Genomic DNA, 21,716 nt, shown 5'->3' on the forward strand with positions numbered 1-21,716 from the left:
TTCCAATATGCATAATTCTTCCACATGTCTGGATATTTTGGTTATAACAGAAATGCATGCATTCAGAAAATGGGAACACATTTGCAGACCATGGTTTATGAGGTCACATACTCAAAAATCTATAATATTTATGAATATGTACATTATTTGATCTGGCGTTTATAGATTTAAGAATTTTTTGTGGTTATAATATTTTTGTTTGCTTTATATTAGAAAACCAAAACTGATGAAGCTGTAGTTTCAGTGTTTATTACATTACATAATATTGTTATTTTGTTTTTTAGACCACATGAACTAGATTTTAAGTATGTAATGAAAGTGTCGTCTTTGAAAAACAGACTACCAGAAGCTGCTTTTAGAAAACAGAATTACGTGGAGCACAAAGGTCTGTTCAGATGTCATGGTACACTGCATGTCCTGAGCTCTGTTCCAGTTCTTTTCCACCGTCTCTTTCATACACACATGCACGCGTGCATGTGCACTCTCTCTCTCGCCCTCTTACTTCTGTTTTCCCTTAAGTAATTCTTAAAAGGGTCTTTTGTGAAAGGTGTAGAGTAGCTCTGTGATTCAGTTCTTGGGAGGTTCCCTCTCTACCTACTTTCTGGAGAGTTTATATCGTAAATGGGTGCTGAATTTTCTCAAAAGCTTTTTCTGCATCCATGGAGATTATCATATGGTTTTTATCCTCCAATTTGTTAATATGGTGTATCACATTGATTGATTTGCGTATATTGAAGAATCCTTGCATTCCTGGGATAAACCCCACTTCATCATGGTGTATGATCCTTTTAATGTGTTCTTGGATTCTGTTTGCTAGTATTTTGTTGAGGATTTTTGCATCTATGTTCATTAGTGATATTGGCCTGTAGTTTTCTTTCTTTGTGACATCTTTGTCTGGTTTTGGTATCAGGATGGTGGTGGCCTCGTAGAATGAGGTTGGCAGTGTCCCTCCCTCTGCTATATTTTGGAAGAGTTTGAGAAGGATAGGTGTTAGCTCTTCTCTAAATGTTTGATAGAATTTGCCTGTGAAGCCATCTGGTCCTGGCCTTTTGTTTGTTGGAAGAATTTTAATCACAGTTTCAATTTCACTGCTTGTGATTGGTCTGTTTATATTTTCTGTTTCTTCCTGGTTCAGTCTCGGAAGGTTGTGCTTTTCTGAGAACTTGTCCGTTTCTTACAAGGTTGTCCATTTTATTGGCATACAGTTGCTTGCAGTAGTCTCTTATGATCCTTTGTATTTCTGCAGTGTCAGTTGTTACTTCTCCTTTTTTCATTTCTAATTCTGTTGGTTTGAGTCTTCTCCCTTTTTTTCTTGATGAGTCCGGTTAATGGTTTATCAATTTTGTTTATCTTCTCAAAGAACCAGCTTTTAGTTTGATTGATCTTTGCTATTGTTTCCTTCATTTCTTTTTCATTTATTTCTGATCTGATCTTTATGATTTCTTTCCATCTGCTAACTTTGGGGGTTTTTTTGTTTTTCTTTCTCTAATTGCTTTAGGTGTAAGGTTAGGTTGTTTATTTGAGATTTGTCTTGTTTCTTGAGGTAGGATTGTATTGCTGTAAACTTCCCTCTTAGAACTTTTGCTGCATCCCATAGGTTTTGGGTCGTGTTTTCATTGTCATTTGTCTCTAGGTATTTTTTTATTTCCTCTTTGATTTCTTCAGTGATTTCTTGGTTATTTAGTAGCGTGTTGTTTAGCCTCCATGTGTTTGTATTTTTTACAGTTTTTTTTCCTGTAATTGATATCTAGTCTCATAAAGTTGTGGTCAGAAAAGATACTGGATACGATTTCAATTTTCTTAAATTTCCCAAGGCTTGATTTGTGACCCAAGATATGATGTATCCTGGGGAGTGTTCCATGAGCATTTGAGAAGAAAGTGTATTCTGTTGTTGTTGGATGGAATGTCCTATAAATATCAGTGAAGTCCATCTTGTTTAAGGTGTTATTTAAAGCTTGTGTTTCCTTATTTATTTTCATTTTAGATGATTTGTCTGTTGGTGAAAGTGGAGTGTTAAAGTCCCCTACTATTATTGTGTTACTATTGATTTCCCCTTTTATGGCTGTCAGCATTTGTCTTGTGTATTGAGGTGCTCCTATGTCAGATGCATAATATTTACAGTTGTTATATCTTCTTGGATTGATCCCTTGATCATTATGTAGTGTCCTTCTTTGTCTCTTGTAATAGTCTTTATTTTAAAGTTTATTTTGTCTGATATGAGAATTGCTGCTCCAGCTTTCTTTCAATTTCCATTTGCATGGAGTATCTTTTTCCATCCCCTCACTATCAGTCTGTATGTGTCCCTGGGTCTGAAGTGGGTCTCTTGTAGACAGCATATACACAGGTCTTGTTTTAGTATCCCTTCAGCCAGTCTATGTCTTTTTGTTGGAGCATTTAATCCATTTACATTTAAGGTAATTATCGCCATGTATGTACCTAGTACCATTTTCTTAATTGTTTTGGGTTTGTTTTTATAGGTGTTTTCCTTCTCTTGTGTTCCCTGCCTAGAGAAGTTCCTTTAGCATTTATTGTAAAGCTGGTTTGGTGGTGCTGAATTCTCTTAGCTTTTGCTTGTCTGTAAAGGTTTTAATTTCTCCATCGAACCTGAATGAGATCCTTGCTGGTAGAGTAATCTTGGTTGTAGATTTTTCCCTTTCATCACTTTATTTTATTTTATTTTATTTTTAACATCTTTATTGGGGCACAATTGCTTTACAATGGTGTGCTAGCCTCTGCTCTATAACAAAGCGAATCAGCCATACACACACACACGTTCCCATACGTCCTCCCCCCTGCGCCTCCCTCCCTCCCACCCTCCCCATCCCACCCCTCCAGGCCGTCACAAAGCCCCGAGCTAATATCCCTGTGCCTTGCGGCTGCTTCCCCCTAGCTATCTACCTTACTACGTTTGTTAGTGTGTATATGTCCATGACTCTCTCTCGCCCTGTCAAAACTCACCCTTCCCCCTCCCCATATCCTCAAGTCCGTTCTCCAGTAGGTCTGCGTCTTTATTCCTGTCTTACCCCTAGGTTCTTCATGACATTTTTTTTTCCTTAAATTCCATATATATGTGTTAGCATACGGTATTTGTCTTTTTCTTTCTGACTTACTTCACTCTGTATGACAGTCTCTAGGTCTATCCATCTCATTACAAATAGCTCAATTTCATTTCTTTTTAAGGCTGAGTAATATTCCATTGTGTATATGTGCCACATCTTCTTTATCCATTCATCCGATGATGGGCGCTTAGGTTGTTTCCATCTCCGGGCTATTGTAAATAGAGCTGCAATGAACATTTTGGTACATGACTCTTTTTGAATTTTGGTTTTCTCAGGGTATATGCCCAGTAGTGGGATTGCTGGGTCATATGGTAATTCTATTTGTAGTTTTTTAAGGAACCTCCATACTGTTCTCCATAGTGGCTGAACCAATTCACATTCCCACCAGCAGTGCAAGAGTGTCCCCTTTTCTCCACACCCTCTCCAGCATTTATTGTTTCTAGATTTTTTGATGATGGCCATTCTGACTGGTGTGAGATGATATCTCATTGTAGTTTTGATTTGCATTTCTCTAATGATTAATGATGTTGAGCATTCTTTCATGTGTTTGTTGGCATTCTGTATATCTTCTTTGGAGAAATGTCTATTTAGGTCTTCTGCCCATTTTTGGATGGGGTTGTTTGTTTTTTTGTTATTGAGCTGCATGAGCTGCTTGTAAATTTTGGAGATTAATCCTTTGTCAGTTGCTTCATTTGCAAATGTTTTCTCCCATTCTGAGGGTTGTCTTTTGGTCTTGGTTATGGTTTCCTTTGCTGTGCAAAAGCTTTTAAGTTTCATTAGGTCCCGTTTGTTTATTTTTGTTTTTATTTCCGTTACTCTAGGAGGTGGGTCAGAAAGGATCTTGCTGTGATTTATGTCATAGAGTGTTCTTCCTATGTTTTCTTCTAAGAGTTTGATAGTTTCTGGCCTTACATTTAGGTCTTTAATCCATTTTGAGCTTATTTTTGTGTATGGTGTTAGGGAGTGATCTAATCTCATACTTCTACATGTACCTGTCCAGTTTTCCCAGCACCATTTATTGAAGAGGCTGTCCTTTCTCCACTGTACATTCCTGCCTCCTTTATCAAAGATAAGGTGTCCATATGTGCGTGGGTTTATCTCTGGGCTTTCTATCCTGTTCCACTGATCTATCTTTCCGTTTTTGTGCCAGTACCATACTGTCTTGATTACTGTTGCTTTGTAATATAGTCTGAAATCAGGGAGCCTGATTCCTCCAGCTCCTTTTTTCGTTCTCAAGATTGCTTTGGCTATTCGGGGTCTTTTGTGTTTCCATACAAATTGCGAAATTTTTTGTTCTAGTTCTGTGAAAAATGCCAGTGGTAGTTTGATAGGGATTGCATTGAATCTGTAGATTGCTTTGGGTAGTAGAGTCATTTTCACAATGTTGATTCTTCCCATCCAAGAACATGGTATATCTCTCCATCTATTTGTATCATCTTTAATTTCTTTCATCAGTGTCTTATAATTTTCTGCATACAGGTCTTTCGTATCCTTAGGTAGGTTTATTCCTAGATATTTTATTCTTTTTGTTGCAATGGTAAATGGGAGTGTTTTCTTGATTTCACTTTCAGATTTTTCATCATTAGTATATAGGAATGCCAGAGATTTCTGTGCATTAATTTTGTATCCTGCTACTTTACCAAATTCATTGATTAGCTCTAGTAGTTTTCTGGTAGCATCTTTAGGATTCTCTATGTATAGTATCATGTCATCTGCAAACAGTGACAGCTTTACTTCTTCTTTTCCGATTTGGATTCCTTTTATTTCCTTTTCTTCTCTGATTGCTGTGGCTAAAACTTCCAAAACTATGTTGAATAAGAGTGGTGAGAGTGGGCAACCTCGTCTTGTTCCTGATCTTAGTGGAAATGCTTTCAGTTTTTCACCATTGAGGATGATGTTTGCTGTGGGCTTGTCATATATGGCCTTTATTATGTTGAGGAAAGTTCCCTCTATGCCTACTTTCTGGAGGGTTTTTATCATAAATGGGTGTTGAATTTTGTCAGAAGCTTTCTCTGCATCTATTGAGATGATCATATGGTTTTTCTCCTTCAATTTGTTAATATAGTTTATCACATTGATAGATTTGCGTATATTGAAGAATCCTTGCATTCCTGGAATAAACCCCACTTGATCATGGTGTATGATCCTTTTAATGTGCTGTTGGATTCTGTTTGCTAGTATTTTGTTGAGGATTTTTGCATCTATGTTCATCAGTGATATTGGCCTGTAGTTTTCTTTCTTTGTGACATCCTTGTCTGGTTTTGGTATCAAGGTGATGGTGGCCTCGTAGAAGGAATTTGGGAGTGTTCCTCCCTCTGCTATATTTTGGAAGAGTTCGAGAAGGATAGGTGTTAGCTCTTCTCTAAACGTTTGATAGAATTCACCTGTGAAGCCATCTGGTCCTGGGCTTTTGTTTGTTGGAAGGTTTTTAATCACAGTTTCAATTTCAGTGCTTGTGATTGGTCTGTTCATATTTTCTATTTCTTCCTGATTCAGTCTTGGCAGGTTGTGCATTTCTAAGAATTTGTCCATTTCTTCCAGATTGTCCATTTTATTGGCATAGAGTTGCTTGTAGTAATCTCATGATTTTTTTTATTTCTGCAGTGTCAGTTGTTACTTCTCCTTTTTCATTTCTAATTCTATTGATTTGAGTCTTCTCCCTTTTTTTCTTGATGAGTCTGGCTAGTGGTTTATCTATTTTGTTTATCTTCTCAAAGAACCAGCTTTTAGTTTTATTGATCTTTGCTATCGTTTTCTTCATTTCTTTTTCATTTATTTCTGATCTGATTTTTATGATTTCTTTCCTTCTGCTAGCTTTGGGGTTTTTTTGTTCTTCTTTCTCTAATTGCTTGAGGTGCAAGGTTAGGTTGTTTATTCGAGATGTTTCCTGCTTCTTAAGGTGGGCTTGTATTGCTATAAACTTCCCCCTTAGAACTGCTTTTGCTGCATCCCATAGGTTTTGGGTCGTTGTGTCTCCATTGTCATTTGTTTCTAGGTATTTTTTTATTTCCTCTTTGATTTCTTCAGTGATCACTTCATTATTAAGTAGTGTATTGTTTAGCCTCCATGTGTTTGTATTTTTTACAGATCTTTTCCTGTAATTGATATCTAGTCTCATGGCGTTGTGGTCAGAAAAGATACTTGATACAATTTCAGTTTTCTTAAATTTACCAAGGCTTGATTTGTGACCCAAGATATGATCTATCCTGGAGAATGTTCCATGAGCACTTGAGAAAAATGTGTATTCTGTTGTTTTTGGATGGAGTGTCCTATAAATATCAATTAAGTCCATCTTGTTTAATGTATCATTTAAAGCTTGTGTTTCCTTATTTATTTTCATTTTGGATGATCTGTCCATGGGTGAAAGTGGGGTGTTAAAGTCCCCTACTATGAATGTGTTACTGTTGAGCTCCCCTTTTATGGTTGTTAGTATTTGCCTTATGTATTGAGGTGCTCCTATGTTGGGTGCATAAATATTTACAATTGTTATATCTTCTTCTTGGATCGATCCCTTGATCATTATGTAGTGTCCTTCTTTGTCCCTTTTAATAGTCCTTATTTTAAAGTCTATTTTGTCTGATATGAGAATTGCTACTCCAGCTTTCTTTTGGTTTCCATTTGCATGGAATATCTTTTTCCATCCCCTTACTTTCAGTCTGTATGTGTCTCTAGGTCTGAAGTGGGTCTCTTGTAGACAGCATATATAAGGGTCTTGTTTTTGTATCCATTCAGCCACTCTGTGTCTTTTGGTGGGAGCATTTAGTCCATTTACATTTAAGGTAATTATCGATATGTATGTTTGTATTCCCATTTTCTATATTGTTTTGGGTTCGCTACTATAGGTAGTTTCCTTCTCTTGTGTTTCGTGTCCAGAGAAGTTCCTTTAGCATTTGTTGTAAAGCTGGTTTGGTGGTGCTGAACTCTCTCAGCTTTTGCTTGTCTGTAAAGGTTTTAATTTCTCCATCAAATGTGAATGAGATCCTTGCTGGGTAGAGTAGTCTTGGTTGCAGGCTTTTCTCCTTCATCACTTTCAGTATGTCCTGCCACTCCCTTCTGGCTTGTAGGGTTTCTGCTGAGAGATCAGCTGTTAACCTTATGGGGATTCCCTTTGTTTGTTATTTGTTGTTTTTCCCTTGCTGCTTTTAATATGCTTTCTTTGTATTTAATTTTTGACAGTTTGATTAATATGTGTCTTGGCGTGTTTCTCCTTGTATTTATCCTGTATGGGACTCTCTGTGCTTCCTGGACTTGATTAACTATTTCCTTTCCCATATTAGGGAAGTTTTCAACTATAATCTCTTCAAATATTTTCTCAGTCCCTTTCTTTCTTTCTTCTTCTTCTGGAACCCCTATAATTCGAATGTTGGTGCGTTTCATGTTGTCCCAGAGGTCTCTGAGACTGTCCTCAGTTCTTTTCATTCTTTTTTCTTTATTCTGCTCTGCAGTAGTTATTTCCACTACTTTATCTTCCAGGTCACTTATCCGTTCTTCTGCCTCAGTTATTCTGCTATTGATCCTATCTAGAGTGGTTTCAATTTCATTTATTGCGTTGTTCATGGTTGTTTGTTTCATCTTTAGTTCTTCTAGGTCCTTGTTAACTGTTTCTTGCATTTTGTCCATTCTACTTCCAAGATTTCGGATCATCCTTACTATCATTATTCTGAATTCTTTTTCAGGTAGATTGCCTATTTCCTCTTCATTTGTTAGGTCTGGTGGGTTTTTATCTTGCTCCTTCATCTGCTGTGTGTTTTTCTGTCTTCTCATTTTGCTTATCTTACTGTGTTTGGGGTCTCCTTTTTGCAGGCTGCCCTTTCGTAGTTCCCGTTGTTTTTGATGTCTGTCTCCAGTGGCTAAGGTTGTTTCAGTGGGTTGTGTAGGCTTCCTGGTGGAGGGGACTAGTGCCTGTGTTGTGCTGGATGAGGCTGGATCTTGTCTCTCTAGTGGGCAGGTTCACGTCTGGTGGTGTGTTTTGGGGTGTCTGTGGCCTTATTATGATTTTAGGCAGCCTCTCTGCTAATGGGTGGGGTTGTGTTCCTGTTTTGCTAGTTGTTTGGCATAGGTTGTCCAGCACTGTGGCTTGCTGGTCGTTGAGTGAAGCTGGGTGCTGGTTTTAAGATGGAGGTCTCTGGGAGATTTCCACCGTTTAATATTATGTGGAGCTGGGAGGTCTCTTGTTGACCAGTGTCCTGAAGTTGGCTCTCCTACCTCAGAGGCAGAGCCCTGACTCCTGGCTGGAGCACCAAGAGCCTTTCATCCACACAGCTCAGAATAAAAGGGAGAAAAAGTAGAGAGAATTAGTAGAAGTATGAGTAAAGAAAGAAGGAAAGGAGGAAAGGAAGGAAGGAAGAAAGAAGCAAAGAAGGAAAGAAAGGAGGGAGGGAGGGAGGGAGGAAGGAAGGAAGGAGGGAAAGAAGGAAAAAAGACAGAAAGAAAGATGATAGAGTAAAAATAAAATAAAGTATAATATAGTTATTGAATTAAAAAATATTTAGAAAAAAAAAAAAAGGGACGGATAGAACCTTAGGACAAATGTTGGAAGCAAAGCTATACAGAGAAAATCTTACACAGAAGCATACACATACACCTTCACAAAAAGAGGTAAAGGGGGAAAAATCATAAATCTTGCTCTCAGAGACCGCCTCCTCAATTTGGGGTGATTCGTTGTCTAAAGGAGGGAAGGAAGGAAGGAAAGAAAGAAAGAACGAAGGTAAAGTATAATAAAGTTATTACAATTAAACTTAATTTTTAAGAAAAAGAATTTTTAAAAAAAAATCATGGACGGATAGAGCCCTAGGACAAATGGTGGAAGCAAGAGTATACAGACAAGATCTCACACAGAAGCATACACGTACACATTCACAAAAAGAGGAAAAGGGAAAAAAATCATAGATCTCGCTCCTAAATTCCACCTCTTCAATTTGGGATCATTCCTTGTCTATTCAGGTATTCCACAGATGCAGGGTATATCAAGTTGATTGTGGAGCTTTAATCCGCTGCTTCTGTGGCTGCTGGGAGAGATTTCCCTTTCTCTTCTTTGTTCTCACAGCTCACAGGAGCTCAGCTTTGGATTTGGCCCTGCCTCTGCGTGTAGGTCGCTGGAGGGCGTCTGTTTTTTCGCTCAGACAGGACGGGGTTAAAGGAGCCGCTGATTCGGGGCCTCCGGCTCACTCAGGCCGGGGGTTGGGGGATAGGGGAAGGAGGGGCACTGCGTGCAGGGCGGGCCTGCGGTGGCAGAGGCGGCGTGACGTTGCGGCAGAGGCCGGCGTGACGTTGCACTAGCCTGAGGCCCGCCGTGCGTTGTCCCGGGGAAGTTGTCCCTGGATCCCGGGAACCTGGCAGTGGCGGGCTGCACAGGCTCCGCGGAAGAGGGGTGTGGAGAGTGACCTGTGCTCGCACACAGGCCCCTTGGTGGCGGCAGCAGCAGCCTTAGCGTCTCCTGCCCGTCTCTGGGGTCCGCGGTTTTAGCCGCGGCTCGCGCCCTTCTCTGGGGTTCGCGCTTTTAGCCGCGGCTCGCGCCCGTCTCTGGAGATCCTTTAAGCAGCGCTCTTAAACCCCTCTCCTCGCGCACCAGGAAACAAAGAGGGAAGAAAAAGTCTCTTGCCTCTTCGGCAGGTGCAGGCTTTTCCCCGAACTCCCTCCGGGCTAGTCGTGGTGCACTAACCCCTTCAGGCTATGTTCAAGCCGCCAACCCCAGTCCTCTCCCTGAGCTCCGTCCAAAACCAAAACCGGAGCCTCAGCTCGCAGCCCCGCCCGCCCCGGCGGGTGAGCAGAGAAGCCTCTCGGGTTGGTGAGTGCTGGTCGGCACCGATCGTCTGTGCAGGAATCTCCCCGCTTTGCCCTCCGCACCCGTCGCTGTGCACTACTCCGCGGTCCCGAAACTCCCCCCTCCGCCTCCCGCAGTCTCCGCCCGCGGAGGGGCTTCCTAGTGTGTGGAAACTTTTCCTCCTTCACAGCTCCCTCCCACTGGTGCAGGTGCCGTCCTTATTCTTTTGTCTCTGTTTTTTCTTTTGCCCGACCCAGGTATGTGGGGAGTTTCTTGCCTTTTGGGAGGTCTGAGGTCTTCTGCCAGCCTTCAGTAGGAGTTCTGTAGGAGTTGTTCCACGTGTGGATGTATTTCTGGTGTATCCGTGGGGAGGAAGGCGATCTCCGCGTCTTACTCTTCCGCCATCTTCAAGGTCCCCCCCGCCCTTTCATCACTTTAAATATGTCCTGCCACTCCCTTCTGGCCTGCAGAGTTTCTGCTGAATGATCAGCAGTTAACCTTACGGGGATTCCCTTGTATGTTATTTGTTGCTTTTCCCTTGCTGCTTTTAGGATTTTTTTCTTTGTATTTAATTTTTGATAGTTTGAATAATATGTGTCTTGGCATGTTTCTCCTTGGATTTATCCTGTATGGGACTCTCTGCACTTCCTGGACTTGACTATTTCTTTTCCCATGTTAGGGAAGTTTTCAACTATAGTCTCTTCAAATATTTTCTCAGACCCTTTCTTTTTCTCTTCTTCTTCTGGGACCCCTATAATTTGAATGTTGCTGTCTTTAATGTTGTCCCAGAGGTCTCTGAGACTGTCCTCAGTTCTGTTCATTCTTTTTTCTCTATTTTGCTCTGCGGTAGTTACTTCCACTGTTTTATCTTCCCGGTCACTTATCCGTTCTTCTGCCTCAGTTATTCTGCTATTGCTTCCTTCCTGAGAATTTTTATTTTCATTTATTGTGTTGTTCATCATTGTTTGTTTGCTCTTTAGTTCTTCTAGGTCCTTGTTAAACGTTTCTTGTATTTTCTTCATCCTATTTCCAAGATTTTGGATCATCTTTCCTATCATTACTCTGAATTCTTTTTCAGGTAGACTGCCTATTTCCTCTTTGTTTGGTCTGATGGTATTTTACCTTGCTCCTTCATCTGCTACATATTTCTCTGTTTTCCCATTGTGCTTAACTTACTGTGTTTGGGATCTCCTTTTCGCAGGCTGCAGGTTCGTAGTTCCCTTTGTTTTTGGTGTCTGCCCCCAGTGGGTAAGGTTGGTTCAGTGGCTTGTGTAGCCTTCCTGGTGGAGAGGACTGATGCCTGTGTTCTGGTGGCTGGGGCTGGATCTTGTCTTTCTGGTGGGCAGGGCTGCGTCCAGTGGTGTGTTTCGGGATATCTCTGAATTTAGTATGTGCGGCGAGCTGCTTCTGACCAGCAGAATGACGAATCACCACACGCTAGATTCTTCTCGCATCACACTTTATTGGAGTACAGCTTGGTTTCGGGCGGATGGAAGGAAGACCCCCGTACGCTCGAGCCCGTCTGCTTATATAAGGGCTTAAGGACTCGTGTAAGTCCCTGATTCGTCCGTATGGTTATCGCATTTCGCAAGCCGGGCTTTGGATAGGCCACTGCTTCAAAACCTGATTAGCATATTAGGTGCATACGCCCTAGCGGCATACTTAGTGCATGCGTAATGGCTATCCGGCCGCGCCCTACATCTCCCCCTTTTTTCTTTTCGACCATTGCAGCGGACATTGACCTGTACCAGTGCTCATACCGGGGTATGTACACGGTGTACCGGTAGTTTCCGCTTGCATTCGCAGACACCCTCCTGCGTGCAATGCTCGCAATCGAACTGCAGGGTGCAAGGGCTGTCTTCACGTGGCATGGGCTCCTCATGGAGGTGCAATGGTAACGAGACCTCTCCGTGCAGAGGCAGCCCCTAGGGCCGATCCCCTATAGAGGTGCAATGGCGGCAAGGCCCCTCTGTGCAAGGGCGATCATATGTTTTTTAGGGTGGAGAGCCAGGCTGCGGGGGACTCGCCTTCACTGATGGCCACAAGCGCCTGAGTGAGCATTATCCTATCTCGCCGGGTTCGAATGCGAATACGACAGACCAACCAGAGACACAACACTATCCCAAACAAACAGCAGGCTGCGAACAGTCCCACACCCACCCATTCCTTAAAAAAGGAAAATGCTCTAGCTAGCCATGCGGTAAATTCTCCAAGAGTCACTGGATCCACTCTGGTTGTATTCAGCTGCAGGATATTCAACTTCTGCTTAAATATCATCTTCTCCGCCTCGCGGGACCAATTTCCCTTTAGGAATTCTCCAATCTGCTTGCTCTTATTCAGAGCATCCAATCTGTGCTTAGTGGCCTAGCACAAGCCGTATTCATCTCACAGCTAGTGGAATACAATACTGGGAGAATGGTACTTTGAGAATGAACGGGGATGGGGACTGGCCAGGTTCGGCTAATTCCCCAAAACGTCTTGATCTCCGCCTTGAGCAGGGGGAAGCTCATCAACAGTATCCAGCCCAGTGTCACTCCTTGAGCGCTCCACATCGTTCTTGGGATTATCTTCCACGACTCTTGTTAACCTTGTCGGGACCCAAATCGGATCTTGATCCTAAACTGGGCTACTTAACGGCGGTTCACTCCGTGTGTCGAGTTCTGAATCGGTCCTCCATGCGGGGCGCGCAGGTTCCCGGGTTTCGGCACCACTTGCGGCGAGCCGCTTCTGACCAGCAGAATGACGAATCACCACACGCTAGATTCTTCTCGCATCACACTTTATTGGAGTACAGCTTGGTTTCGGGCGGATGGAAGGAAGACCCCCGTACGCTCGAGCCCGTCTGCTTATATAAGGGCTTAAGGACTCGTGTAAGTCCCTGATTCGTCCGTATGGTTATCGCATTTCGCAAGCCGGGCTTTGGATAGGCCACTGCTTCAAAACCTGATTAGCATATTAGGTGCATACGCCCTAGCGGCATACTTAGTGCATGCGTAATGGCTATCCGGCCGCGCCCTACAAGTATGATTTTAGGTAGCCTCTCTGCTAATGGGTGGGGTTGTGTCCCTGTCTTGCTGGTTGTTTGGCATGGGGCGTCCAGCCCTGGAGTTTGCTGGCCATTGGGTGGAGCTGGATCTTAGCGTTGAGACAGAGATGTCTGGGAGAGCTCTTGCCGGTTGATATTACATGGAGCCGGGTGGTCTCTGGTGGTGCAGTGTCCTGAACTCGGCTCTCCCACCTCAGAGGCTCAGGCCTGACACCAGGCCGGAGCACCAAGACCAACCATGTCAGCCACACGGTGGGTCTAGGGAGAAACGGAATTTTTCACAATAGCATTTTAAAATAGGAAATGTTCTGTGTTTCTGATTTTCTCCACAGTCTGTTGCCAAGATATGTGCTTCAATATGTATGAGGTGAAACTGTCCAACAAACAAGGGGAAAAAGTAGATAAACTAACAGAGTACATTAAAAGGGAGCAATTGGTAAGAATCATCAGTTTAAAATATTATTATTATGTTTTCCTTAAATTGAGAAATTGATATCTATTTATTAGTTGGCTCTGCCTAGATTGAATTGTTTTAGCTTGCTTAAAAGGATTTCTTTTTTTTTTTTTTTGGTCACGCCACACAGCTTGTAGGATCTTAGTTCCCTGACCAGGGGTCACACCCGGGCCCACAACAATGAAAGTGCCAAGTCCTAACCACTGGACCGCCAGGAAATTCCCTTAAGAGGATATTTATCATTTAATATTTATTGACATGATATTTATTGGCTAACATGTTCATCCCCTTTGTATCTTAGTTTACTTTTTCTGTGTCTCACTAGTCAGTTCATACTCCTGGTTTTAAGTATAGGAGGACAGTTTTTCTCAAATCCTTTTTTGTTGTTTTTGTTTTATGATGGAAGAATTGAGTAGATCCCTAGTATTTCTGCATTAATCAAAGGAGATTGATTTGTGGGATATTTCTTTAAAAGTGACCCTTGTCAACACCTAGGTGTATAAAGAAGAAAAAGTTGCTGCTTCTGTTGTTTTCATAGCGTAGAAAAGCACGATTCCACTAAGAAATATGTAACATCCAAAGACCTCTCCACTGTGTTAACCAGGGCTCCTCGGTCTGAGGATAGGAGTCGGTGCTGACCTTATAGTGAGTGATTCCCAAACATCCCAAAGGAAACAGTGTGCATGATGGAAGTGACCAAACAAGTCTGCTCAGCCCTTTAGTGGCACAACGGACTTATCCCCATAGTAGACAGTATGAAACCAGTAAATTAACAGAATAGATAGGTGAGCTGCCTTGTGGGTAGTGTCAGGTAAGATGCTTGAGTTGCATGTAACAGAAATTCAAACTGGCTTAAACAATAAAGAGTTTTGATAGGCTTACTTTTCAGTTTTAGATGGTAAAGCAAGTTCAAGTGCTGTTTGCTCAGGACTCTTTTTCTTTCAGCTTCTCCCTCCTCTGTGCAATAGTTCTGTCCTAGGCTGCCAGTCAGGGCTGCGTGCTTCCTTTTTGCATCCAGAGAGAACCCGTCCTCCAAACCATGGCTTATGTCCTTAGACCAGTTCCATCATCTGCATGTCTCTCAGCAGTAACTAGAAAGGGAATGGCCCACACTGATTAGTTCAGGCCACTCAGAGCCCACCTTCCAGAACTGGGTGCGAGGTCAGTGCCCCCCATTCTGCAGTGAGGAGGTGCAGTGGGTGACACAGGATGCTGAGCAGATAACCACTGAATATCGACTGGGATTATAGGCTATGTGTTTTTGAAGTAGTGTAGTTCATTTTATATTTGGAAATTCAAAGGAAGGAAGTTCAAAGATACTTTCAGAAAATGCATTAGTGAAGGGTCTACTTGTGAGTAGTTCCGGTATTGAACTCAGGAGACTCGGTGCCCAGCTTTACTTCACAGTTTGTGTGTTAATTACTTAACAGAAATTACTTATCACATAAGGTCCTTCGCTCTCAGTGCTCCAGGCTGCTTTTCCTGCCTCATTTTATAATGAATAATCTTTACATATCGGTCTCCCTACCTAGACATTGAGCTCCTTGAGGGTAGGTATCATGTCTTAAGCATCTTTGACACCTTGGTGCCTGGTGTATAGTGGACGAGCAGTAAATGTCCCTTGTACCTACAACACTGGACTTCAAGAACAGTACTGAGGAAGGTCTCTTCTTTAAAAGGTGGTAAAGACATGTATGGCTGGATTTTTCTGTGTGTGAATGGAAAAGGCTAGAAGTAGATATTTCAAAGATTCTGTGATTTTTTTTCCCCACAAAGGTTAAAATAGGAATTTTATATAGCCCTTTCAGCGCATAATTTGAGAGACTAATAAGATACACTACATATTTGTTTTACTTGCACGTATTTTGGAATAAAAAAATGTACAGTTTTAAGCAGATATAGGATTTTACTTTCATCTATATTACAAAACTAAAATTCAGAATAATGTAGCTAATTATTGTCACTTTTACTCTTTACACCGATAAAAAATAAAACAAGAATTACATTTGTTTGCTGATAAATACCAAAGATATGGGTATATATAACTGTTGATACATTTATTCAGTAATTCTTTCTTGAGTGCTTACTGTGTGCCAGAAGCAAAAAGACAAATTGTCCCTGCCATCAAGGAACTTACAAGACTATAGGAGACAAAAATGTAAACCAACCAATGCATAGGGGCTGTGATAGAAATGTTTGGAGACTCACAATAGTGATTGTTCCTGTGGGTGAAGTTTCAGTCTCATAATTAGTTCCAATAAATAATTAGAAAAGAAGTCTTTTTTTCATACTTGAGTTGTTGAATAATTTATTGATTTATCGTATTTGTAGGCTTATGACCTGTCAATGTTTGAAGTATGTTTTATCACTTTATAAAGTGGTATCTTTTATTCTGTTTTTTTAACTGACAAATTATCGTATGACATTGAATTTTATCTTTGTTAAGGGTATATAGGCTTTTGAAATGGTGACTAATGGGGAAGAAGAGCTGTTATCTCTGTGATTTAGAATGACAGAAGATGCCACTGAAGACTGTGGTAGAGGGAAAATAGAAGTATTTATTTTCATCTGCATTTCTTATAACCAGGGGACCTAATGATGTTATTTCCTTTTATTACTCATCTTTTAGGAAGCTGTAGAAAGGATTCTTTTAATGGATGGTATCTTCCAGTTTTTCTAGTCCCAGGATTCTGTGATATGTTTTGTATTAAAATGAGCTTAACATGTTAATCATAGGTCTGATTGACCTTGAATTTGTAGTGGCTAAATGGGAACAGAGCGGCTACTTAGCAGTATGAAATGTCCAACATGTCAATGAAAAAAAATGAAAGACGTTGTTTCTGATTGATTTGTTATGTAATTGAACACTATCCTAAAACTAACCCATGATGTTCTAGTTATTTAATATATGTAGCCATAACAAGGCCAAGATTACTTGAATGCTAAGGAACTTGCAGTTTCTGATACTGGGGACAAAATTGTCCTGATTCCCATAAATACTGACATTTCAAGAATTTTTTTCTTTAACTTTTCATGAGCTTAAAAATCACTGAAGAATGTGGTAGAGGGAGAAGGAGAGAGGAATTGAATCTTCTTTCTTGCTATTTTATGTTTAAGGCAATCGTCAAATGCTTAGAAGATCGAGAATTTTTCATTTTACTTACGTCGTCAGCCTTAATGTCAGAAACAAGTAAGAACAACTTTTTGAATAAATGTTTTTCAGTATGTTTACTTTTATTGTATAAGATCAGCAACCTCACTTTTCTTCTGATTCTCATTCTGTGTAGGTTTTGGAGAGGAGCAGATGGGTCTTCACGGGTTGCATTTATTCCATTCATCCCCGTCAGCAGGTAAGGACCAGGACTGGCAGTTCACTGCACCTGTGGGCCATTTTTCAGTCCTCATCTTAAACTCTCAGCAGCATATGACCCTGGTAACTCTTTTCTTCTCTTAAATAACTTTCTTCCTTTACTCTCCCTGGTTAATCCTTCATCTCCTTTCTTTGTAGGCTTATCCTTTCCTGTCTGCTCCATGCTCAGATATCCACCTGCCTATGGACATTTCTTTCTACTTAACTGTCTCAGATGGTCCTCACATTCAGCATGTCCAAAACTGGATTCATTTGTTATTGAACAACAAGAGCTGGGAGTTGGTTTTATCATAGTCTCCCCGTCAGTAGGACTTAAGGTCCTCACAGAAGCACTTCCCTCTGTCTGGACTACTTGTCTCCTTCCCCCTGATCAGATGATGTTGATCACCCCCCAAGCCAGGACCAGGAATTGCCTGTTAGGGGCAAAAAATATTGCTCCTGCAGTCTGTAAATAGATATACAGTATATCTGTGGTATTAGAATTTCAGAGGGCAGTTAGGAAACAAAGTCTAGAAAGCCTCTCTTTGGTGGGGGTAGATAATGAATAAAATTGGAGGAGAAGTGCTGGTCTAGCCACTTACCCATAGCTGTCAGGTGTCAGTTTAAATATCACTTTATTTATTCCCATCACCACTCTTCCTTCAATGAGGACCCCTAGGCTTTTCACCAATATAATTTAAATATTTATTTTTATAATTATTTAATGCCTGCCTTTCTTGTATTCTACTGCATCCCTACTGCTTAGCAATGTCAGGCACCTAAAAAATAATAAGTGCTTGCTGAGCAAATAAATAAAGTAAATGAGTCATTTCTTTTTGTCATATGAGGAAATTTTCCTCATTGTTTTATAACCACACTGTGTATGTTTAAACATAACTTATATATAGTATATGGTATTTATAAAGCTACAACTAATCCAAAAACATTTTTTAATTGATGTTTTTAAATTGTATTCAGCTACTCAAAGCAGAGAACTACTGGCATTACCTGTTTGGAATAAGCAAAATATTACCAATTATAATAACATAATGGCAATAGCCGCTTGCATTTTTCAAGCATTTACTACATTGATATTCTGCTAGGCACAATTGATTTCACAGCCCTTAATAGGTATTTTTATTGTGACCATTTCAAAGATGAGGAAACTGAAACTTAAACTTGCCCAAGGTCAAACAGCTGAGTCTGAGCTGGCTTCCAGCTCTGTTCCCACACTGCCTCCCTCCGTATGCAGGAGCTCTGCCTTTATTCTTATTTTTAGGTGTACACTACCCCCTGAATAAGAAACATTAGTTCCTGTACCATTTGGTGTTGAACAGCACAGGATTTCTTTCTGAGTAAACATTGGATTGTTGTGTTCAATGTTCACAGCCTCCTCTAGTTCATTAAGACACTCTTCTATTTCTGGTCACTCAGAAATGTTCAGTGCTGTGGTTATTTGTTTTAAATTGAGTGACTCTTCGCTTAGCAGACTTAAAAAGTTCTTTTTCTTAGATTTCATAATAGCCTGTTACAAATCGTTCTGACTTCTGCCTTTCCAAATTCTTGAAATAATGAAGTTGTCTAGAAAACTGCTGCTTTATTGTGAACTGTTAGTAGTACATAAGAACTTTGTCATGTTTTATTTTTCCTTGTTACTATCTAAATGAACTGCAGAGAAAGGAATTTTTATTTTAATGGCTAGCCACATTTTCCTATTTATTCTTATTTGCCATTCTTTTCCTGATACCTGCTCAAGTATAAATGTATTCAGCTAGGTGTTTCTTAATTTTGCAGTTACTTTTTCGTTAAAAAGAATGGTATAATTCATACTTCAGTTTAGTAGGCACCAAAGGTCTTTATTATCTGTGGGTTTTTTATTACTGATAAATTACATTTTCTAGGATTTTATTACCTATTTCTCAGTGACCTGACCTTTTCTCTTTTTTCCCTGTACTATTTTCCTTTAGGTTATTGAGTTGCTGAAAAATTAGCATTTCAGTCAGAGAGTGAACCAGGGAGAGGAAGTAAAATACAGACTAGTCAGTCTAGTTACATAATATTAAAAAATTTCATTTGATAGAGAAGATGATGAAATATATACCAGTAGTTACCGTGAGAGTTGGGGGTTACTTAGGGTTTACTTTCTTTTAGTTCAACTGGTTTGTGTTGTAACTCTAGTTTCTTCCAGTTTTATTGAGGTATTATATAATTGACATACAGCACTATATAAGTTTAGGGTTTACCAGCATAAAGATTTGACTTACATACATTATGAAACAACTACCACAGTAATTCTAGTGAACATCCATCATATCATATAGATACAAAATCAAAGAAAATAGAAAAAAAATTTTTTCCCTTGTGATGAGAACTATTAGTATTTCCTTTCTTTTTCTTTCTTTGGCTGCGTTGGGTCCTCGTTGCTGCAGGCTTTCTCTAGTTGCGGCTAGCAGGGGCTACTCTTCATTGCAGTGCACGTGCTTCTCGTTGTGGTAGCTTCTATTGTTGCAGAGCACTGGCTCTAGGCACGCGGGCTTTGGTAGTTGTGGCATGCAAGCTCAGTAGTTGTGGCTCGCAGTCTCTAGAGCGCAGGCTCAGTAGTTGTGGTGCATGGGCTTTGTTGCTCCATGGCATGTGGGATCTTCCCAGACCAGAGCTCGAGCCCGTGTACCCTGCAAAGGCAGGTGGATTCTCAACCACTGCGCCACCAGGGAAGTCCCAGTATTTACTTTCTTAACTTTCATATGTAACATCAGCAGTGTTAATTATTTTTTATTATGTTGTACTTTACATCTTTAGTACTTATTTATCCTATAACTGAAAGTTTGCACCTGTGACTACCTTCTTAAGAGAATTTGAAGTAGGTCATATAAGGTACAGATTAGATATATTTTAAAAGCAGAAAATGAGAATAGAAAAGTAATTCTGCCAACTCTAAATGCCGGTGCATTGAGCCCACACTGGGCTCCTGGTCAGATGAGATGGAGCTGCAGGCGGGCCTGCCTCCTTCATTCTCACCTGATGATCCCATCTGAGTGACTCTTTTTTGGTTCTGTGTGTGCGTGTTTTCATATATATGGAGATAATATATGTTCATTAAGTGCATCCATAAGTCTTCTATTAATTGCTATTTAGATTACCATTTGAAACACTGTATCATATTTAACCATCGTGTAATTTTGTAATCTAAAGCGTTTTTTCCTGCATGTGTTTGAAAAAACAAGAACTTTGGGTTTTTAATACATGTGTATATATTTTAGGGCTGAAAGACTTGAAAGTTGAAGATGACATCTCATTGAAGGTGGTACCTATTTTACCTGCCCTTAATTGTGCCCTCCTGGAAGCAAAGAAATCATTTTCTGAAAAAGGAATCTGTCCAAACACATTAGTAAAACATAATCTCCAAGAACTGTACAAGGTGGACAAAAGTCCTTCATTGACTGCTGCTTCTCAGGATGGAATTAAAGAGACTGCATTCTTTGGCAAAGTGTCCAGTGCTTTTGACTTGACTCCTCCAGCTGAAAAGTGCCCTTTACAGTCTTTAACTCAGTTGAGATCTTATTTTTCAAATCCTAATGGGTACATTTTGGAAGTATCTACTGCACTAGACTTATTGGCAGAGTGTGCTCAGTCTCCTTGTATTTCAGATGGAATTTGTGATGCTGGATTTTCTTTAGTTATAACTCCAGATGCTGAATTTCACGACTCAGAGGCAGAAGTAAGAAAAGAAACAGAAACACAAAAGAATTCTGAAGAGATGTTTAAAGCAAGGCAGGGAGCTCTGGTCCCATTAAGTCCAGCATCAAATCTGAGAGTTCAGCGTAAGAGAAAAGCAGGCACGCTGCCCGTGGTACGGAGTAAAAGGGTGAAGTTGTGCCGTCCCTTTCCCAGAAGAACTCCTGCTGGAGCAAACAAGCGTCCAGACTCTCGCAGAACTCTCAAGTTTCGTGAGAAAAGAGAAAACGGTAAGCATGGTCTGTATGGATTTTCAGATGAGCAATTAGTAATAACTGTTGTCTGTTAACCCTGTTCCTGTGTGACGATCCTGGACTGTAGCTTGACAGTGTCCGTTAGCTCTCTCCAGGTGATCTGTGTGCATGCTAAAGTTGGAGAAGCACTAATCTAGATAACATGAAAATCAAGAAATTGGACAAAAGCCCACCCACCAGAAGCTTGTATTTCACTTGTAAAACTGCTCAAATCATCACTCAGTTATTTACTTACCTGTGTAAGAAATAAGGTCATTCAGTTTCTGAACTGTCCTCGGACAAATTCAAGTGGAAGAAGAGGATCTGCTAAACTCAGGCACACTAAGAACAGATGGCAAAAACTGATAAGTGATAGCCTGAACATGTTTAAAGAGGGGGGAAAGTGCCTGGACTCTCCCAGAACTAGAGCATCCTGGGGCAGAATTTCTAATCCTTTGTGTGTTTTAAAAGTGGTCGTCTGGATCCTACTACAGACCTACTGAAACAAGGTCCAGTGGCCTCGAGACATATATATTAAACAGTTCCTCAAGTGGTTTTGTTGCCCCCTGAAAACTGAGGGAGAATCAGCGTCCAGAGCCATTTAATGTTAGTCAAATGCACTTCAGTGAACAGAGCACAACAAATAACACAATTTTGGCTTAGAGTCATCTCAGATTACGTGTGGTGTATTTTGTTTAAAACTAAGGAACTTATGCTCTATGACCCCTTAGCGAAGAGGTGAGCAGACTTGGGCCAAAGGGCCCCTCAGGCATTACCTGTTGTCTCTGTACTTCACTGTGCTGGCCCAGGTGGGCGGCTTTGACTGAGGTCTGGCCCTTCACAGAAAAAATTTGCCAACCCTATCTATAGTATTTTGAATTTTAAAATTCTGATGCCTAAAGAAGAAACACTGGAGGTGTGTGGATCCCCAGGATCCTAGATAATTAAGATTTTACCCTGTGGTTTAACAAGTAGTTATTTCTGGCCAACTATAGTTTGAGAAATTGTGTGTGTATGTGTGTGTTTAGGAGGGTGGTAGAAAGAACGGCAGTATGAAGCAGCAACTCACACTCTACA

At 40.7% G+C, this 21,716-nt stretch overlaps 1 protein-coding gene across 1 annotated transcript in view; it reads left to right on the plus strand.

Moving 5' to 3' along the window:
• The window catches only part of LOC136118553 (protein TASOR 2-like), a 65,441-nt gene that overhangs the window by 21,222 nt on the left and 22,503 nt on the right, over nt 1-21,716 (plus strand). Inside the window, 5 exon segments of the mRNA XM_065871786.1 lie at nt 285-385; nt 13,201-13,304; nt 16,440-16,512; nt 16,610-16,672; nt 19,932-20,636. Of these exon segments, the coding sequence (XP_065727858.1) occupies nt 285-385; nt 13,201-13,304; nt 16,440-16,512; nt 16,610-16,672; nt 19,932-20,636 (1,046 nt within the window).

Source organism: Phocoena phocoena, chromosome 2, assembly GCF_963924675.1.
Source record: "Phocoena phocoena chromosome 2, mPhoPho1.1, whole genome shotgun sequence".
NCBI lineage: Eukaryota > Metazoa > Chordata > Mammalia > Artiodactyla > Phocoenidae > Phocoena > Phocoena phocoena.